The sequence below is a fragment of the Vanellus vanellus genome, assembly GCF_965231255.1.
Source record: "Vanellus vanellus genome assembly, chromosome: 13".
Classification (NCBI taxonomy): domain Eukaryota; kingdom Metazoa; phylum Chordata; class Aves; order Charadriiformes; family Charadriidae; genus Vanellus; species Vanellus vanellus.
In genome coordinates this window covers 1,733,325-1,754,198 of record NC_138918.1, presented here as the reverse complement: position 1 = coordinate 1,754,198, position 20,874 = coordinate 1,733,325, and the positions used below count along the sequence as shown (strand labels likewise).

Below are 20,874 nucleotides of genomic sequence, written 5' to 3'. Positions count from 1 at the left end.
CAACACCCCCTCCCAAGTTCTTCTCCTCAGGGCTGCTCTCCATCCATTCTCTGCCCAGCCTGAGTTGTGCTTGGGATTGCCCCCACCCACGTGCAGGACCCCACGCTTGGCCTTGTCCTAAGAGCAAATACTTAGGAGGTGTTTATCTCCGAAGAAAAAGGACTTTTTGTGAAGGAAAAGGGGTGAGTGAGGACAACTGCGCGGCCAGGTGGGGTGGGGGGGGTTCACCGCGGTACCCCCCCCCCCACCCCACCCCCCGCGCAGCCGCCCGCTGAGGGAGGCGTGGCCACAACGAGACCCGCCCCACCAATGCAGTCCCGCGCCTGCGCGGTAGGACCCAGCGGCAGTCTCGCGAGAGCTGACCCCCCCCTGCTTCCCTCAGCGGCGGCCCGACGGGATCTTTCGAGAAGTCCCCCCGCCCCGAGGAGGCAGCGCCCGCCGCCGCCGCGCATTTAAACGGGCCGAGCCGCCGCTCCCCCCGCCGCCTCAGCGCCTTCCTCCCGCTGCAGCCATGTCGGTGGTGGGCATCGATTTGGGTTTCCAGAGCTGCTATGTGGCCGTGGCCCGCGCCGGCGGTATCGAGACCATCGCGAATGAGTACAGCGACCGCAGCACGCCGTGAGTGGGGCTCGGCTCGGGGCGGGCCGGGCTGAGGCGGCGGCCTCCCGCCCAAGGGAAGGCGCCGGTTGGGCCCCGTCGTGCCGTGGCGGCGGGGAGGGGGTGGGGGAGAGGGGAGCGAGCGAGCGGGGCTCGTGTGAAGTGGACTACTTTAAGTGCTGGAAGAAAGAACGGGTATCATGCGGCAAACATGGAGAGATGTTCTGGGTGACCCTCTCTGCTCCATTCCTTTTTGTGTAGTATGACCAGTTTGTCCTCCCTGAGGCAGAGCTTTGCTGTTATGATTAAAAGGATAGGGTCTGTGAATATAAGAAAAAGGAACCGTATCTTTCAATGCTGGAAATCACAAAACTTAATTTTGTATGTTTCTAATAGCATACCTGTCTGTTCTTCTGCAGTACGAGTCCTGTTTCCCCCAGTGCAGTCGGACCGTGGAGGGGAATGCTGAGCTGGTGCTTAGCTTTGTGCGAGCTCCTTGGCCTGCTGTTGGGTCAAAGCTTAGAAAAGCTTCTTAGCGGCCTCCCCATCGGTCTCTGTATTTCTTTGTTCAGCAAAAAATTGGCACTTTTTTGAGTATTGAGTCTTTTAAACTCTCACTTGAACCTAGCCACCAGATTGACAAGTTATAGCGATGGGGAATTGGAATGTGAATAGACATTGTCAGACATCTGCTGTCCTGGGAAGGGGACTAACTAACAGTGGAATTTGCTGGTGAACTTGTCTTGAAGCATGTTGTACTGTATGATGTTTATAGTATATTCTAACTGAGCTTATATAAATAGGCTTCCCAACACATCTCTCAATTAGAGTGTGCGTTGTTTATTTTTCATAAGAAACTTACTGAGACGGAGGACTAGGATAAAACTCTTCTGAGAAGGAATTGCAAAATAAAGTGAACTTCCAGTGCATCAGACCTTGAGGGGGTCTGCTTGGAAAACTGTCTTAAAAATGCTTCTACAGCTTACGATGTGTTGTAGTATAGCTTTATTTCAAGAAGATACTAAAATAAGTAGTTGTCTTGGTGAGTCAATTGCATTGTCTTTTCTTCTTTTTTCAGATCCCTCATATCTCTTTAAAAAGACCAGAGGCATAAAATGACCTTGCTTCTCATTAGTCAGTCCCTCAGCTCTGTTTGCCTGTTACTGTCTCGAAGCAATGGATAAATGGAGAAGGAAATTTTTAATTTGGTACATATGCTGGAGTGAGGACTAGTCTCTTAAGTATTCTCAATAATACGGAAACTTAAAGGCTAGATGTTGTAGGAAAAATATTTAATATAACACATTTCAGAGCTGTAGGCATCTGACCCTCAGGGAGTTGAGGTTCTGCTTTTATATATTTGAGATATGAATGCAAATCTCACTTATTGAAGGAGATGAGATGAGCAATATAGAATACATATATGTATCTTTAAGGAAATAATTCAGTTATGAAAGGCTGAAGTGAAATTGGAGAAAAATTAGCATAATAAAAATGGTTGAGTTTTTAACAGGACTTAATCTCCAAGTACTGTTCTGAGGGAATGTAGAAGACCACTCTGTAAGCAAACAAATCTATTAAAAGAAATACTTAATGATTTTTGAGTGTCTGTCTTGGAAGCAGAAGGCCTGATTCAAAAAGTCAGTGCTTAGTGTTTATTTATAGTGAGCTCTGGGGGGAGTCGTGCAAGGTGTTGTGACAGGCTTCCTCAGGAATCAGCTCATGGTCAGGGTTAAACACTTTTTCTATGATGACATCCAAGTTTTGGGAAGGATTAGCAGATATATGTTATTGTAATTGTTTGTATTAGTGAAGTAAATCCAATTGAATATGTTGTACTTAGTTCAGTGGTACAGATGACATTTTCACTGAATCTGTTTTCAGCTCTGTACTTGGACTCTTCCAGAATCCTGTGAAATTTGAACTTGAATATCCAAAAGCTGTGCAAAACACATTTGTCTTTGAATATGGTATTCTTAAAATGGAGAAGTGATAGAGAAAGCTAGTAAAAAAAAAAAAAAAGAGGGGGGTGGGGCGAAGGTAGTTTCCTTATCTCCATAAGGATGAAGGGACTTGGATTAAGCGAAGTAGCTGTAACTGATCTTATGAAGCTAGTGCTGATTTCAGCGTAGAGGAAATATGCTGGCAGGGGACTGGGGATGTCTTCCAAGGAAAAGGAAGTGGGTGGGATGGCAAGGGGGTAGGGTGGCAAGGGTGAAGTAATGCCTGCAGGTGTGTTAAGGAAGTTCAAAGCTCTGCTTAAGTTGCTTCATTAGATTTCTGATGACCTTCACTGTGATGGTATGTTTCTACTTAAAATGCTCTGGTTAGTTATTTGACTTCCACTAAACTGGGTGGCTGTATAATTTGTATTTAATGTGTTAACCCTGATTCCTATGGCAAACTGATCTAAGGAATGAGACTGGCTGAAATTTCTTCCCTCACTCTTCCCAGTTTAACTTAAATCTGGTCTTAAATCTATGGCTCCCCAGGGCTTGGTTGGGAGCTGGGGTTAACTCAGGAGAAGGTTGGGATGGGCAGAAGGGGAAGGAGTGCAGCAGGGTATAACTGTCCTGTCTGTCTAGCTCCAGCTGCTCAGAAAAGCTTGCCTACTTATAAAGGCAAGCAGGGGCAAGCATGTTTAAGAGGAATGTATGCACTTAACAGTTTTATTCCCAGCATACGATATGGAAGCTTGTATTTTTGACTAATGTGCTGTATCCTTCTGTTGAGACAGACTTCTACCTTGAGGTTTTAGTCTGGCAGACTTAAGGAGTTCTATAATATAAACTAGTGGATTTGTGGTCACTGGGAGCTGATAGCTTGTGAACTTAGCAGTGGAACAGCTGGATTTTTTTTTTTCCTGTGACAAAAGCAACAATTCATGTTCCTGTATTAATTTCTTTCTGGAGACCAGAGTAAATTAATAACTAGCTTCCTGCTCCGGGCTTGTTAGACTTCTAGCTTTATGCTCTGCAGCTCCTGTTCCCTTCATATAGGCCTTAGGGTCTGCATAGCACAGAACTTCCTCATTTTTTATGATTAATCCCTTGAATAGTTATTTCAAATAATAACAGATTCATTTAGAAATGTTAATTCTGTTGCAACATATGCTTTAGGTTGGGCCTTGTTTCATTTGTTATTAATAAATTAGAAGAAGATAGAGTAATATAACTGCATTGGGTTTATAGTCTTCAATTCTGTTTTTGACAGTTGCTGCTTGGAAGCCCAGTTCTAAACCTCAAGCTGAGTTGGAATTTGTTTCTTGTGGCAGCCCTATGGCATAACTCTGCTGTAAAGCAGTTTCTGGACCTGCTGCGTAGGGAGCAGCTTAATTGTGCTGTTAGTATATTGTGTGAATACTAAAGATCTGCTTGACTAATAGCAATTTTTTCCCCCTGTAATTTTACCTCAGTGGTATGAGGACTTGGATTAGAGGGCTGGATTTAATTTTGTTAGGGCTTCTACAGTTTAAATATGTAAATTGAGAGGATTAATAGGTCTAGGAATTTCTCCAAAAGGGAGGATTTTTTTTATTCTGTCTTTTTCAGAACTGCAAGCTATCACAAAGTAGTTTATAGCGAAGTATGGGTTTTCTCTCCATAATCTACACTATTTCAGTGAGTACAGATGAAACCCATAAACACCAATCTTTCTCTGTGGGTTTTGTCTTCCTGCTCTTGAATGGTTGGCATTAAAACTGAAAAGCTTAGCATTTGGTACAGATGTATAGGAATGATTTTCTTAATATCTGATTTACCTCATATGTTTCTTCTGAACGGTTGAATGTTTCCTGTATTATTAGTGAGTGACTTATCTTTTGAGTGTCTTAGATATGCAGGTAACTATTGAGGTAAAGAGTGTCTACTCAGTTACTACCTAGATGTAAAACTCAAAATAGCATGATTAAGTTTGGTTTTAGTGCTGTTCTGCAGTGAGGAGCAGTACTGCTTTATTGTAACTTAGAGCGCCTGTTTCTTTCCAGAATTCACAGAACATTCTACGCATATGTTGCAGTGAGCAAGCAACTTTCTTAATGGACCAAATATCTCTAGTCTAATTAATACTATCAACACTTTTTAACAAAAAGCTATGCAGTGCAATTCTACCAATCACTTACTAACTGGAAATCTTTCTTCTCATTATAGATCGTGTATAGCCTTTGGACCCAAGAATCGCTCAATTGGTGCTGCAGCTAAAAGCCAGGTGAGGGTGTAATTTGGGTAAAGGCAACTTTAGTAGTCCGAAATCAGATTAACAATGTATTTTATCTTTGAAGATTACAAAAGTCTTAGAGCTGCTGTCCTAGTGTCTCCATAACTGTAATGAACAGCTGAGCTTAATTCAGCTGTTCAGCATGTAATGCTGCTTTGTCATCTTGGGTAGAAATCTAAAGGTTGGTAGTTGGACATAATGAAGCATAGGAAAAAATAAAATCTCTGCCTCTTAAGAAATTCTGAATATATATATTTTTTTTGGGGGTGCGAATATAAATTCTAAAGCTAAGCAGTAGCGTTTCATCCTACTTTAGCTTGTTTCAGTTTGTGTGCATTATGATAACTTTTAATGATGTGGTTACATTCTATAGAATTTCATTAAGTGCATAATTTTGGCAGAAAGGTGACATGATTAAGCGTAAATACTTACAGCTTTCTTGACTCTTTGTGGTTGAATTACAACTGAAGTATCCATCTTAGGTGTTCTTGCTCGTACTTTGATTTTCTCTTGGTGTAGGTAGGTAAATATGATTTAAGGACCAAGAAGTTAAGCTGATTTGTCCCTGCTCATGACCTTTAGGTCCTGCTGTATCATATCTTGCGTTGCTGTGAAACCCCTATAAAACATGACTCTTTTTTTGAAGTCCTCTACAGGAAGTGACTATTCAAACACTTGGTTTTTCTTAGCCTAAAATACCTAGAGATGTGTGAAGATTCATTGTCTAGAATACAAAAATGAATGGACACAACCATGTTATTCAAGAACAGAAGAACTGTGCTAGAACTAAATACAGATGTTTTTTCTGCAATTGGGTGTCTGCTTAGCTTAAAGAAATGCATTGGTACAGAGATCCAGTAGAGATGAGGTATGTCCTGCAGAAACTAAACTTACAGAAAATCAAAACCAGGTTATGTAGGAAATAGACACTTGACTGAAACTGAATCACAGGTAAATGCTATATGGTACAGTGCTTGTCTGCTTTGTCAATTACTGTGTTTTTCAGTATAAGTCTTGCTCTAATGTAAGTGAAAGAATTAAACAAGTTTACTTGCACTACACGAAAACAAGCTAGAATGATTTTTTGGTTCTCCATTTGCACTGGTATCTGCTATTAATAAAAGACAATTTATCTTTTGTCAGTCAAATCAAGCTGACAGTATCTTCTTGGGGCCCTCCTGACTTTTTAAAGCTTCATGACAAGGTCTTTGAGCTTTTTTGTGAGAATATCTGTGTTGACTGTCACATGCATGTGATGAACCTGAACTGGAGTTTACATCAATATGCTTGCTAAATTACTGGCTGCAACACAGTAGAAAGGTAGGGTGGTAGGAAACAGGTAAAGGAGAAGGACACTTTGCTAACACTTTTAAATTGTCCTATACATATACTGTGAAAGTTGAATGCTATTTTAATCAATTTTTGATAGAATCTTGGTGCAGTTTTCTAGCATACGTTTTATCTTGGATCTCAAATTCCTGTAGGTTACCTGAGCAATCTGAGGGAAGTTGCTTGTCTTCTAGCAAATGCTATGATACTATTAAGATACAAGTGACAAAAATATTCTGGCGAGGGAAGCATGAGAACAAAACTGTCTTCTGTTTGAAATTCAGGTGTTCCCCTGACATGTTGTATTAAAGATTTCTTTTCCTCTAGGTTATTTCAAATGCAAAGAATACAGTACAAAGTTTTAAAAGATTTCATGGTCGTGCATTCTCAGATCCCTTTGTTCAAGCTGAAAAAGCAAGCCTTGCGTATGAACTTGTCCAGCTGCCAACAGGCTCAACTGGCATCAAGGTAAGTCTGGCATATTTGAAAAAGAACCAGAGAAGGAAACTGATAAAGTTTCATTTATCTCTTTATTTTGAATCTGCTTGCTGTAGTTTCTGTTCTCTTGTGAGTGAAAAGGCTTAAATAGGGAATAAAAGACTAATAATGCAGATGGTCTCTCCAGGTATTAGGTGAGCCTGACTTTACAGTTATACAATTTCTCTGCCTTGCAAAGCTGGTCCCATACAGTGTTAGTAGTGCTTTTTTTTCCTTCACTCCATGGTGAGTATGGAAGGCAACCTACTTGACCAGCATACTTAGCTGCTGTCTGGATACTGCAGGGGTGTAAAATGCCAGCTTATTACTTCAGGTGCAATGGTAAAAATCTGTCGTCTTCAACAATGACTGAACCTCTGATTTGGATTTTAGCAATAACTAACTTACACCAAAACAGTAGGGAGGAAGGCATTGTAGGCATTGTCTAGCAATTGGATTCAAACAAAAAAAAGCCCCACCTGTGTCCAGAGCAGCTTTGTGTATGTGAATTTGTAAATCTGCATTCCAATGCTCGTGTATTACCTTCTTGCACTTGCTGTGCACAACTGAGGGTATTGGAGAGAAGGTTGCTTAGAGCTACATTACTACTTAAGCTTGCTTTTTGTAAAGACTGTTTCTTACATATGTTCCTTATATTTGTATCACATGGTTTAACTGTAGTGTAATATGTATACACAAATTTCTATTTGAAGGCCATGTATATGGAAGAAGAAAGAAACTTTACTATTGAACAGGTGACAGGAATGCTTCTTACCAAACTAAAAGAGACGGCTGAGAATGCGCTTAAGAAGCCTGTAGTTGACTGTGTTGTTTCTGTAAGTATGTGATAATAAACAAGTAAACACATTTCCCATTGAACTGAGTATTCAGGTCTTTGCCTTTTCTATTTAAAACTGAATCTTATTTGCATCTCTTTTCGAAAACTAGACTTGCTTCATTAATGGTCAAATGTCTTAAATTGCTGCTACTTAGCAGCATAAATAATAATATATACCTGTTTCTGGGTTGTGTGTGTCTCTTTTTTTTGCTCCTAAAAGGAGTGGCTTGTGAGAGGGAATGGAAGAAGGTTCACAAAAAGTAACTTTGTCTTCATGTAATGTTTTATTTGCTTTTTCTGTATTGCAGCTGAAATGAACACTAAATTTGAAGAATACCTCAGCTGTTCTCTGTAGCAAATCCCTGTATGCACTTGTAACTGTTTGCTGAACGTGGCTTTCCTAAATGTTAATATTAGCTGCCTGATCTTCTTGCAGGTTCCTTGTTTTTACACAGATGCAGAAAGGAGATCTGTGATGGATGCTACACAGATTGCTGGTCTCAACTGTCTGAGACTAATAAATGAAACAACTGCAGGTAATACCTTCCTTTCTCTCTTACTTAATATTGTAGTTTTATTAGATAAAAAGGCTTTTAATCTGTGAGTGATCCCTCTGGAATTACTGCTGGTTTTGTAAACTTGAAATGGATTAGTTGATCATAAAGTTTCTTAAGCTCTATTCTGTTTTACTTCATTGCTTTACAGAGGCATAAAGTTATTTCTCGAATATCTGTTTTAATGCTGCTACTAGGAGGGGCTAATGCTGTTTAATATTCTTCCATGTTCCTTTAGCATTGGGAATTTTCTTTAACAAGACAATAAATTTCTGTAGCTTGAAAAGTAAGATGAAATGCTAATGCTGTTTATTGATGTACCATTTATTTCTTAAGGAATTACAAAACTGAATGTCCTCTTTCACTCTGCTTTCTGTGTAGTTGCCCTTGCATATGGAATCTATAAGCAAGACCTGCCTGCCTTGGAAGAGAAGCCACGGAATGTTGTTTTTGTGGATATGGGACATTCTGCATATCAAGTTTCTGTTTGTGCATTCAACAAAGGAAAACTGAAAGTAAACAATCTGTTATGCATCCATTTTAATCACCAGTAGTAGTATTCATCAGTACATACATGGCCTGTGACAGGCAAGCTTGCCTGTCTTTACATAGGCACATCCAGACAGCTCAATTCACATTCTTAAAATTGCATTTTGTCTGGAGTTAAAAGTAGGGCAGGGAACTGGAGAGCTTTTGAGCGATATGTGGAGGAAGCAAACATGCCTTAATCAGCAGACTTTGGCAAAGAATAAAAAAACTGGATTAAATTATTCAGAAATTACCATATCTGACTGGATGCTGCTTTCAAAAAGTAGTCTAATTCAGTTATGAGATCTAGTATTAAAACAGGAATTCCTAGAATGGTGTAAGTGACACTTTTTTTTTTTTTTAACGCCGTGGTGCTCATGTGAAAGAATAAAACAATTCTTTAACTACTTTAAGATGTGAATGGAAGCTAAGTAAGTTACAGTGTACTTCCAAGCGTAAGTTGCCAAAGCATTACTATTTTCCAGCAAATACTAACGTTTCTTGTTGGCTCTTTTAAAATTACAATCTGGATTTTTGCAGTTCCAATAACCTAATCGGCTAGAGAAACAAACAGAAATTTCAAAGCATGGAGTAGTGAAATGAAGAGAAGGCAAGAGTTCTGAAAGCATTAGTTTTGTTGTAAATCTGTTTCCTCTTGTGAGGAAATGTAACTTACTTTGTGTTTCTCTGACTTGTCGTTTAAACTTTGAAACCATAGAAGTCTTGAAGGGTTGCTTTTGAGTATAGAATGGGGAGCTGGACAGTAAGGCAGTTAAAACAGTGTAAAGACCAAACCTAGTCTGAAGGTGTGTTGAGAATGTGATATTTATTTCTATTCTGAAAAAAAAAAAAAAACCCAAAAACAAACAAACAAAAAACAAACCAAAAACAAACCTTCACAAAAGTTTAAAAAGTAGAATCAGCTGAGGTGGATGGGCTACAGATGATCTTTGCAGATAATTTCTTCATCAAAAATTAGCACCTATTTGCAAGAGTTAATAACATTTATTTGCTTCATGTTTTATTTTTAGCTTGGTGTAAGCAAGTTCCACCCTTATGAGGCATCAAATATTAAACTGGGATATGATTCAAACTGACAGTGGCTAAGCAGAGTTGGAAACTCTGGTCTGCTTACAGCACAAGTTACTGAACAGATTGTGTTGCTAAGCCATGCTCCATCTTCCGAAATTTCTTTTAAAAGTTGTCACCTGATTGCAGGAAGGCTGGGTGCCCAAGGCTGCTTTTTAGCGTTTGAGAGGATTTTTTTTTTTTGTTTCCTCCTGGAGCTTGTAGCTGCTGTGTGTGTGCACTGCAGTTCTTGTGAGAATTACCATTCACAAAGATGTCTAATTTGTGTAGCTGCCAGAACTTGTCTGTGGTAACAGTGGTTCTTTCTCCAACAGCATTTTGAACATACTGTATCTAATAGCAGTTACAAAAGGCATAGGGTTTAGACTTAGTAGGGTTTAAAAAAAAAAATCTCTTTGGATGTGTGTGACTATGTGTGGCAATCAACATAAACTATCAGATATTAGTGATGCAATTGCTACTTCAATTCCCCTGAAATATAAAAGAATAGCTTAATTGTTGCCAGTAGTGTCCACAAAGTCTGAAAGATGAGACAAAGCTTTATTGTTTGGGATAGGTTAGACTTCTAGATGAGGCTTATCAAAAGCAACTCCTCACTGGTGATGGTAAGGGCAGAATAAAATGGAACTGTACTGGATTTTTTTCTGTTGTGGCTGCACTGGTATAATTCTTCCTCCATAGTAATGTTGTAATACTTGCTTTGATCTAAAGTTGGACTATATTTGAAACAATCAAATGCATTGACACTAACTGCTAATAGGTTTCACTGAAGTAATGACAAATTGTACTATTACTAAGAGTTCAATTTTTTCAAGGTTCTTGCTACATCATTTGATACAACACTTGGAGGCAGGAAGTTTGATGAGATGTTAGTTGAATACTTTTGTGAAGAATTCGGGAAGAAATACAAACTAGACATAAAGTCAAAGATTCGTGCATTGTTGAGGCTATACCAGGAATGTGAAAAACTGAAAAAACTGATGAGCGCTAATGCCTCTGATCTCCCAATGAACATAGAATGCTTCATGAACGACATAGATGTCTCTGGAACAATGAACAGGTAATGTTTATACTTTTGCAAAGGTAAGCTTTAGAATGCCCTTCATTCAGGTTGCTTCAGTCAAGAAAGAAACTTAGTATAAAGTACTAGTTCTTAGGACTGGAGGGAGGTGGGAAATGCAAGAACAACGTGCAGGGGTGCTGCTCAAAATGATAATGTGTAGAGATGGGTCGGTGGCCTTGAGTTAAGAGGAAGGGCTGTGAATGTGGCAGGTGTGCCTAGACTACTAGAACTGCGTTTGTCTGGGAGAATACACTAAAGTGTGAAACTAGGATTGGGGAAGAAAAGACCCTGCAGTATGTAGCTAAAATGGCATTCTTTCAATTTTGGCATCCTGTTGTATTTTTGATATTAAATAGCATACAGAATGCTGTAGCCTTATTTATGGCTTCTTCCAACAGAAGCAAATTTTTAGAGATGTGTGATGGACTCCTTGCAAGAGTAGAACCGCCCCTTCGCAGTGTGCTGGAGCAAGCCAGTAAGTGTATGCGCGTCTGTTCTGCATACAGAAATGCAATCCATAATACAAGCTTCCTTTTGGGTGTTGACAGAACTTGGACAGATGGGTTTAGCACAGCTAACAATTTCTCACTTAGCAGTTACAAGCTTTTTAAAACTTTCACACAAGCTTAGATCTGAAATTCTTGTTACTTAGAAACTTAGGGGTCAAGCTTAAAATAATGGTTGCTCTATTAAAACTTCTAGTTTATGATGTCAGCATATTCATGTAAAACAGAAACATTTAATTTATAAAAATTAATGTCTGACTCCTTTCTAGAGTTAAAGAAGGAGGATATTTATGCAGTAGAGATAGTTGGTGGTACCACAAGAATCCCTGCTGTAAAAGAGAAGATCAGTAAATTTTTTGGCAAAGAAGTCAGTACAACTTTGAATGCAGATGAGGCTGTTGCACGAGGTTGTGCGCTGCAGGTAAAAAGTGCTGTTTGTTTTAGCTGTGAGTATTTTAATTGAAATCATAAGTACTTGAGCCAGAGTCCAGAGGTAACACAAAGATACTTCATGTGTATCATAGAATAGATTTGAATAAGCTTCAGGAAAGCAGTTGGAAGAATGAGAATAGCAGCTTTAAGTGATTTCTCTGTGCTGTTTAAGTCAAATCAATGGATCAGTGTAGCTTGTTGAAGTGAAATGTGTAGTCTGCTTCTCCTATGGCTGGAAACTGGTAATCTAATAAAGCTCATATGATGATGCTTTCTCCTCCAGGCTCCTTTTGGGGAGGGGGCTAGGTTAAGCAAGGGAAAAAAGTTTACGGCACTACTGTTAAACTTGTGCTATGGCAATTGCATAATAATATGGATGGAAATGAAAGGTTAGGTTCTTGCTAATAGAAATCTGTCCTGAGCTGGAATCAGTCACTGTTGAATGGCTTAAGTGGTAGTAAATACTCTGTAGTTACTAGTGGTGCCATCTTTTGAATGCACCTTAATTTTGCTCTGATGTCCTGATTTCTCTCTTCAATGTTTAATATGTGCTTAGAGCTCTGTTCCATCAGTGGTATGAGCTAGATGTTGGAATCTGCTTAAAGAGAGTTTTGTGTTACGGTATGCAAAAAACCCTAGTACTATGTCACTTTAAAAAGTAACTTTAATTGAGGCTTTCTGATTTCTTATGTTGGTACTAAAAACCATTCAGCAGCCTAACCATAGCAAACCAAACCTGATGGCCCTAAATTAAAACATGTGTATTTCCATTTTTCAGTGTGAACAGATTGTGACAGCTTCCTGAAAAGGAAGGGTACATATGGGCTTCCAGTGCTTATTATGCAGGTCCCAAGCCCATCAGTATTAGCCTTCCTTAACCTAGGGTTAATCTACATGTTAAACAATGTAAATAACTACTTGCTGAATGAAATTACAAACAGTCAAACTTCAGCTGAACAGTAATATGACTCTTGTGTTCTTTCAGTGTGCCATTTTATCCCCGGCTTTCAAAGTGAGAGAATTTTCTATCACAGATTTGATACCATATCCTATTTCTTTACGATGGAATTCACCAGCAGAGGAAGGGTTAAGGTAAAAAAAAAAATTTCAGTCTTCTTGCATGATTACATACAACTTAAGACTACATGATGACAGCTAGTGTAAATAACACTTTTAGAACAGTGCCTATTTAACAACTTGGGTTTTGATACTTATTCTGAAGTTAATGACAGTAGAAAAGAAAACCAAAAATGGATGGCAGTTTAGCACTTCCTACATGGCCACTGGTCTTATTTTAACCTAAAAGGTTAGGAGACTCTTTTGTCACTTCTTAACTCGTTAAGTTTTCTAGATAGACTCTTCCTTAAGGTATGAGAGTATCAGATGTATTGTCCCACATACTGAACAAATGCTCTGTTTTCTCTTACAGTGACTGTGAGGTCTTTCCCAAGAACCATGCAGCTCCATTTTCTAAGGTCCTCACATTCTACAGAAAGGAACCTTTTACTCTTGAGGCATACTACAGCTCTCCCAAGGAGTTGCCTTACCCAGATCCTGCTATAGGTTAAGACTATTTTGTATCTTTAAGCTTTATTAATAAAGTCCTGTACATGACTTCTTTCTGTCTAATTATATAGTCTGGAAAGTGCAACCTACTACAAAGGCTGTAGGGACAGGTTTCTAAAATCACAGTAAAATGAGTGGAGTAACTGGGCAAATAAACTAATATATAGAGCATCCTAATGTTGGTGCAAACCTGAAAGGGGCATACTCAGAGTTGTGCAGCCTTTTACTAGGCTACAAGTTAGCACCATCTTTTACAGTATACCATAGAGAACTTCTAGTAGCTGTGTATCCTAGCATTGCTGAGGGAAACACTGAATTGTTTGACTTGAGTGAGATTTGATATCCTCTGAGTGCATTGAAGTGATCTGTTGTCAGCAAAAGTCAGATTTTGCTTTACATTCAGTGATTAAGTTAATCAGATGGTATGTTTTTTTTTCTCTCTGGGATTGTTTAGCTCACTTCTTGGTTCAGAAGGTCACGCCTCAAACAGATGGATCCAGTTCAAAAGTGAAAGTCAAAGTTAGAGTAAATATCCATGGTATCTTCAGTGTTTCAAGTGCATCTTTAGTGGAGGTTCACAAATCTGATGAGAATGAAGAGCCTATGGAAACAGATCAGCATGCAAAAGAAGAGGAGGTAATAAACTTCATTGCTTTTAGCTACTTACAAAACTGGTGAAGCACAATTGGCCACGTTCTGGGACTTGTGTAAGGATTTAGTAGACATGTCCACCAACTAAATATGAAGATGTGATTAAGTAGTAATTGGAGTGTGTTATGCCAGTGACAGATCTGTTGAAACCAGGACTGTGAAGTATAGATAAAAGTTCTTAATCATGGAGCTTTGCTTGCCTAAACAAAGACTAAAAGCTTATAATTTATGCCTTGAGACTCCACTTCAGTTTTCATTCGTTTTTTTTTTTTTTTTTGCCTAAAGATCATTAGGTATAAGTGAAAAGCTTAGGAACTGAATCAACAATCTGCATATACATTGTTTAATATGTCAATTTGGATCTCTTTATGAATTTCAGAAGATGCAAGTAGACCAGGAAGAGCAACAAAAGGCTGAAGAACAACAGCAGGCTCAACCTGAAAATAAGGCAGAGTCTGAGGAAATGGAGGTAACGTGAACACTGAGACTTCTATTTTCTTACAGGCTACTTCTGGAAGATTTCTGAGTACATGTAGTGTGTGAGCTGCCTTTGTCATAGCTCTGGGAGCTAAACATTTTTTTTTAATATATTGCTAGTATGTATTGTGGTTAGAGTTCTAGAAGTGTGTAAATGGCATGGATAATTGCAGAACCTGTCAAGTGACCTGGTACTGATAAAATGGGTGAACTCTTCTGTTCATGGAAGGAAATAATCATTTAGTTTGCAGGAACTTAAATACTAGAGAAGTGTTCTACTCCTAAGCACCATCACCTCCACGAATGTAGTCAGTGTGCCCAGTAAAGTTCAGCAGTTGCATTAATTATCTCTGACTTCTTTAGCAGCTGAGGTGTCAGAATGACAGAGTATGTAGTTCTGATGTTGAGGTGCACTAACTCAGTAATACTTCTTTCTATGGTAAGTCTTGAATACTCAGCTTGAACTGACTGGTGATGCTGTTCTTACTTTGAATGTCTCTTGAATGCAGACTTCTCAGGGTGACTCAAAAGACAAGAAAGTGGATCAACCGCCTCAAGCCAAGAAGGCTAAAGTGAAGACTACTACAGTGGACCTTCCCATTGAGAATCAGTTGGTGTGGCAGATAGGGAAAGACATGCTGAACTTATTCATTGAGAATGAGGTAAACTCTTACTCGTCTGAGCTAAAAATTTCACTAGTTAATCTCCAGAAGCCTTGCTGTTTATTAAGTGTGGTTAATGGTTAAGGATGATCAAGAAAAGATGAAAAGCACTCTTTTGAGGTGAACAGCAGTGCACCATGGAGCCAAAATACATTATTCCTGTTAACTGAATACTGTAAATCTTACTAAGGAGGTGTCCCACAGGAAAGCTAGTTCACAGGGTGATTATTTCCAAAATCACCTGCAGTTAGAAGGTAGTCAATGGCTGTTACCATCAGGGTGGAGGTCCCTCAATTGGAGCAAGATGGTTTTGTACAGTATTGGATATCCCACCAAAACTGAAATTAGTTTTTATTCATGTTCTGTAAGCTACAGTATTTCAAAATCTCTAGTCAAACTTAAGCCTTTGCTAAGAAGGTATCCTGGCAATAAATGTTAAATAACTAGCTTTTTAACCAACTAATTTGACAACTTCTTCACAGGGTAAAATGATAATGCAGGATAAGCTAGAGAAAGAGAGGAATGATGCCAAGAATGCAGTGGAAGAATATGTGTATGATATGAGAGACAAACTCTGCAGTATTTATGAGAAGTTTGTTAGCGAAGATGTAAGTATTGCTAGTTTGATTGTCCTCTTACATATTTTGTTACAATGAACAGTTGTATTTTAACCTTTTGACCTGTATCAGATACTGTGTTTAATTAGACTATATTTTCAGACTTAAAATTTGGAGAAACAGCTTTTCACCTTTCTGGCTATGAAGATACCCTCCTAAATGCAGCCCAAGTACAAGCAGATGGTACCCGGGATATATTATGTGTTCTTTTCCAAAACAGTTGCAGCAATGAAGATATTATCAGAGCATGTGTTTTCAGGCTGAAACAGACTAGGAACACTTGCACAATCATTTTAAGGCAACCTTTTCTATTTTGGCTCTTTGTCAATATTTAGGAGTAGTTTAAGGTTAAAAAATAAAAGTCAAAGAACAACCCTACCTAGGAACATAGTAGGTGGGATTAGTCTGACTGAATGTGGGCACCTGTATCTGACTTGATTGCCTAAAATTCTCTTGGTATTATTAATTAGCTTTCCCTGGTGTACTGAAGGACCTTGGTGTGTAATTAATATAATTGTAACTTAGATGATGACATTAGTGAGATGAATCACTCTGAACTCTTGACTAGATCCCCATTGATTATAAGGAGCCTGGCCAGCAAGGTGTCTGCAGAGCCTACATAGCTACTTCAGAGCTAAAATGGGGACAAGCCAAGTGAGATTCATAGCACCTTCGCTAAAGACAAGTTCCACTCTCCTCTCAGACTTGCTCATATAGTGATGATGAAAATGTGAAGAAAAAAAAAGAGGGAAAAATACAGGTTTTCACATGACAGTATTGATCTTAACAGTGAGTGTCATAGATGGTTCTTCCTTAAGCCTGGTTTCCACCACAAAGCCATACTGAAGAGTACTTTGTTTCTTATATTTCACTAAAATAGGATAAAGAGTTTAAGACACTGTTCTTTACATTCTAAAAATGTAACTCTTCCAGAAAGGTTCCAAGTATCATTCAATACCATCTGCCACCTAATAGAATTATCTCACCTACCTGTTTTATATGGATTGCTTCAGGATCGAAATAGCTTCACGCTGAAGCTGGAAGATACAGAAAACTGGCTTTATGAAGATGGTGAAGACCAACCCAAACAAATTTACATCGATAAATTGACAGAATTGAAGGTAAGCGGTTCTTTACATTCTCATTGGAATTTACGGAATCTAGAAAACTTTGTTCAAGCAGGGAGCTGTTGTAGGTCTGCTAATTCAGAGATTAGCACTGGTAACAAACTACTTAGTTTGCTTATTAAGTATGTGAGGAGCAGATCTCCAACAGACCTGTAACAATACAGAGTTGAGGGAGATGCAGTTACTCCTGTAATTGGAGGGAAGAGTAAAAGTCCTGTAGGAGTTCAGGAATGTTGATGTACTCTGTCAAATCTTGCAGGATCACATTGTGACACTGCATGGTTTTTGATACCTGTTGTACTTTGTTTCAGACTCTGGGTCAACCTATTCAGGCAAGGTTTCAAGAATCGGAGGAAAGACCAAAAGCGTTTGAGGACTTAGGGAAGCAAATTCAACAGTACATGAAAACTGTTCATGCATTCAAAGCAAAGGTATTTCCATATTTCTGGCAAACACAAGGAAGTGGTACAAATCTCTTCTGAATTTTAAGTAAGCTACTTCAGACAAAAAGCTGGTGCAGCCTTCTGAGTTCTTGATGTTTACTGTATTTTTCAGAAGTGGATGTTGGCTTGAAAATAGGACTGTCTTTAAAATGGGCTGTTGATTTCCTCATGAAAGGGAAAATGCCAGCAGCAGTAGAACTTCATTTCTCGGGTTACAAAGCTGTGGATGATCAGTCTAATTGCTCTGCTAACTAGAACACCCTTGTGGCTAAATGGTCTTTCCAGTATTTTGAACCTAAAGGTTTGAAGAAATAAATGCAATTTAAACATTCAAAACAAGTATCTTACATGCTACTACTAATTTGTCTGTTTCAGGATGAACAGTATGACCACCTAGATGAAGCTGATGTAGCAAAAGTGGAGAAGAGTGCAAATGAAGCTATGGAGTGGATGAACAATAAACTTAATCTTCAAAACAAGAGAAGTCTTACTTTGGACCCAGTTATAAAAGCTAAAGACATACAAGCTAAAACTAAAGTAAGTCTTACTACATAATTCACTGAATTTCCATGAATCTTTCTGTTTTCTTGGTCTAGTTGTTTGTGTTCAGAGGAGAACTCTGAGGTGAGAAATCTCTAATAGAAGGACAGGCACTGGGTATGAATTAATCTGGTAAACATGTATTGGGGGAACATCAGCTGTCAACTTGAATGCTCGTCTGGTGTTGTCAAAAGATAATGTGAGCGACAGGTTAAAGTACAACTGTTGGTAGATAGCAATGTTTCTAACAGTGTTTTATTTCTGTTTTCTAGGAGTTGACAAGTATTTGTAATCCCATAGTCACAAAACCAAAACCCAAAATTGAACTCCCAAAGGAGGAGCAGAAACCAGCAGAACCTAATGGACCAGTAGAAGGTGCGGGAGAAGCCACCAGCGGGTCCCAGGCTGCTGAGCAGAGTGCTGCTGCCCCCCCAGCCATGGAGAAGAAGCTTCCTGAAATGGACATTGACTGAATTTCAGCACTTGTTTATATTATTGCAAACTACAATAAAGCTTTAAGTTGTCAACTTTGTATATTCTGAATACAAATTGAAGCAAGTCAGTACCACAGCACTCTTAACTCTTGAAGAGGTTTGGTCAATGCATCAAGTCAGAACAACACCTAGGTAGCTAATTACTCATATTATGATTGTATTTAGAAGTTTTGGTATGCTTATTAGACCTACACAAACAACCATAAGCTGATTCTCCATTTTTAATGTCCACAGTGAGTCAATCTTATTTTAAAGTAGACACCTGAAGTCTAACCTGGCACACTGTTTGCTTTCCCCTGTGGATTGCAGCAACAGTGTTTATATATAGTGCCCATTAATGCTAGGACTGCAAGAAGATAGTGGGGGAGAAAAGGTGTTCCTACTGGAGCCTGAAGCCTAGTCTTTCATTTGCTCACCTTAATCTAGCCCTGGTTTTAGTGTTAATGCATTAATTGAGACTTTGATTTGCACTTGAGCAGCTCCTAGTTACACCAGGTTTGCAGAGCAGTGGGGTGCAGTGTCAGTACCTTTATAGCCCACTGCTGCCCGTGCATCCCCTTCCTTCCTTGCCTGAGGGGTAGAACAGCAGCTGTATCCTCCTGCAGCTCAGACTGTGACTGCTTGTGGACATGGCCGTGCAGTCCTGGCAACCTCCCCAGCTGATTCGACCGTGGAAACCTGTCTCTAGTTAAATTAGCTGCTTGTAGAAAGAATGAATACTTGTATTTCAGCTGCCTATGCTGATAACTGATTCTGACTTGTTCCTAACTCTTTCTGAAGGGGATATGCTTGCTTCCACGAGGCCTTCATTTGGAATGCTTGGGGTTTTTTGTTTTCTTTTTCTCCCTCCCAGGAAAAGAAAGACCCAACTGATTTGGCTTTTTTTTTTTTTTTCCTTATGAGCTTTATACAATGATGTGCTTCTAGTACTGATTGTCATTAAACTTGCCAACATTAATCTGTATGTGTTACAATCCAAAGCTGAACCACCCTTTCAGATACTGCAAGAAATAAATGCACTGGATTCTCCTGGATGGCCTTCTCCAGCTGTTGCTTGCAATAAGGGGGTGGGGGGCAGAGCCGAGGGTGGTCTCCTTCGTTATTGGAGGGGGTTTGAGAGCGCCGAGGCTTTAAGGCTTTTCTCGCTGACGGGGTGAAGTTGTGCTTGACGGGCCTCGGTTCAAACCCGCGTTAATGAAGCAGCGCTAATAAAGACGGGGGGGAAGGCGGTGGCCTTTCCCGGGCCTGTGATAGCGCCAGCGGGCCGCGGCGCTCCGGGCCCGGGCGCTGCCGTTCCTCCCGGCCGGCGGCGGCGCTGCGGGGCGGTCGGGGAGCGCGGCGGGACGGGGGGCGGGACGGCGTCTCCGTCCGCTGCCGCTCCGTTCCGCTCTTCTCATCTCCCCGCCTCCGCCGCGCCGTGAGGGGCCGGGCCGGGCTCCGCCTCGCCGTCCCCGGGTCCGCACCGCTGCCCCGCGGCTGAGGTAACCGGTGAGGCGGGCTGAGCCGCGCCGGGCCGGGCGGAGGAGCGGCTGTGCCGCGGGGCCGGCGGCGCTGGGCGGGTGGGCCGCGGAGCGCCCGGCGCGGCCCGGGCCTCCCTCCGCCCCGGCGTGATCGGGGGGTGCGGGGCTGCCGGCACGTCTGAGGTGGTGTGTTAGGGGCAAGGAGCTGCTGGGAGGGCTGGAGCCCCTCTGCTGGGAGGACAGGCTGGGAGGGGTGGGGGGGTCAGCCTGGAGAAGAGAAGGCTCCGGGGAGACCTCAGAGCCCCTTCCAGTGCCTAAAGGGGCTCCAGGAGAGCTGGGGGGGGACTCTGGGTCAGGGAGGGGAGCCGTGGGACGAGGGAAGATTGAGATGATATATTAGGAAGAAATTCTCGGCTGTGGGGGCGGTGAGCCCCTGGCGCAGGGTGCCCCGAGCAGCTGTGGCTGCCCCATCCCTGGGGGTGTTCAAGGCCGGGTTGGACGGGGCTGGGAGCAACCTGGGCTGGGGGGAGGTGGCCCTGCCCAGGGCAGGGGGGGGACTGGGTGGTCTTCAAGGTTCCTTCCAACCTGAACCTTTCTGTGATTCCGTGAAAAGATGGGAATGGTAGAAACTGAAATAACAATTGTACACCTGTTTATGTGGGAGAGCTTAACCTGAAAATTCAGCTGCTTTTTTTTTTTTTTCCATTCTTTCCACTGCTCCCCATATGTTTTTTTGGTTATGTTTTTTCTTCCCGTGCTGCTGGTTTGGAAGGGCTGCCTCTTCTTGGCTCTTCAGCAGTGAACAATCTCCCTGACTGGTGTGGGGGGAAGCAGCAGGGTGGGATTTCTGTTGACTTCAGTGTGGCCCTTATCAGGCTCCTGGTGACAGGTGACGGTCCAGGTAACGCAATTGCCGTGATCCCAGCTTCAACGGTAACAGAGTGACTGCTGTTAGAGCTGTAAAAAGGTTATTCTGAATTACTGAGTGTGTCTGCTCAAATGAAATGTTTGTTAGCGTTCATAATGAAAACGGTGAGAGGACTTTAATCCCTCTGAGCGTTTGTTTGTTTGTCTACAGACAGCTGAGAAGTACCGGTGCCATAACCATAAGCACTTTGATGACAAAGGCTGATGTTTTTCATGCCATATATGAGGAAAAGTTTATGACCTCCAGTTCTCCCAGAGGAATGATCAGGGGCTCTGCTCTGG

At 40.8% G+C, this 20,874-nt stretch overlaps 1 protein-coding gene across 2 annotated transcripts; it reads left to right on the top strand.

The window, feature by feature from the left end:
- The first annotated feature begins 393 nt into the window (after positions 1-393).
- Positions 394-19,237, top strand: HSPA4 (heat shock protein family A (Hsp70) member 4). 2 transcript variants are annotated; one of them, XM_082490105.1, is made up of 19 exons: positions 394-618; positions 4,746-4,803; positions 6,469-6,609; positions 7,332-7,454; positions 7,893-7,992; positions 8,392-8,525; positions 10,443-10,687; positions 11,089-11,165; positions 11,466-11,617; positions 12,614-12,720; positions 13,058-13,191; positions 13,649-13,830; positions 14,225-14,314; positions 14,832-14,984; positions 15,467-15,592; positions 16,615-16,722; positions 17,040-17,159; positions 17,547-17,708; positions 17,984-19,237. In XM_082490105.1, the coding sequence occupies exons 1-19, from the start codon at positions 512-514 to the stop codon at positions 18,182-18,184; spliced, it is 2,520 nt and encodes an 839-aa protein (XP_082346231.1). In that variant the 5' UTR covers positions 394-511; the 3' UTR covers positions 18,185-19,237. The 2 variants fall into 2 exon arrangements, with proteins under 2 accessions (XP_082346231.1, XP_082346232.1); XM_082490106.1 differs by having other exon boundaries at positions 570-618; positions 6,533-6,609; positions 17,984-18,238.
- Positions 19,238-20,874: the final 1,637 nt, after the last annotated feature.

Bases quoted from the DNA above. Each gene is read 5' to 3' on its own strand.
- HSPA4 (XM_082490105.1), top strand. From the start codon at position 512: ATGTCGGTGGTGGGCATCGATTTGGGTTTCCAGAGCTGCTATGTGGCC. The intron at 13,192-13,648 runs GTTAAGACTATT...GGGATTGTTTAG, and splicing joins TTACCCAGATCCTGCTATAG to CTCACTTCTTGGTTCAGAAG. The intron at 17,709-17,983 runs GTAAGTCTTACT...TCTGTTTTCTAG, and splicing joins ACATACAAGCTAAAACTAAA to GAGTTGACAAGTATTTGTAA.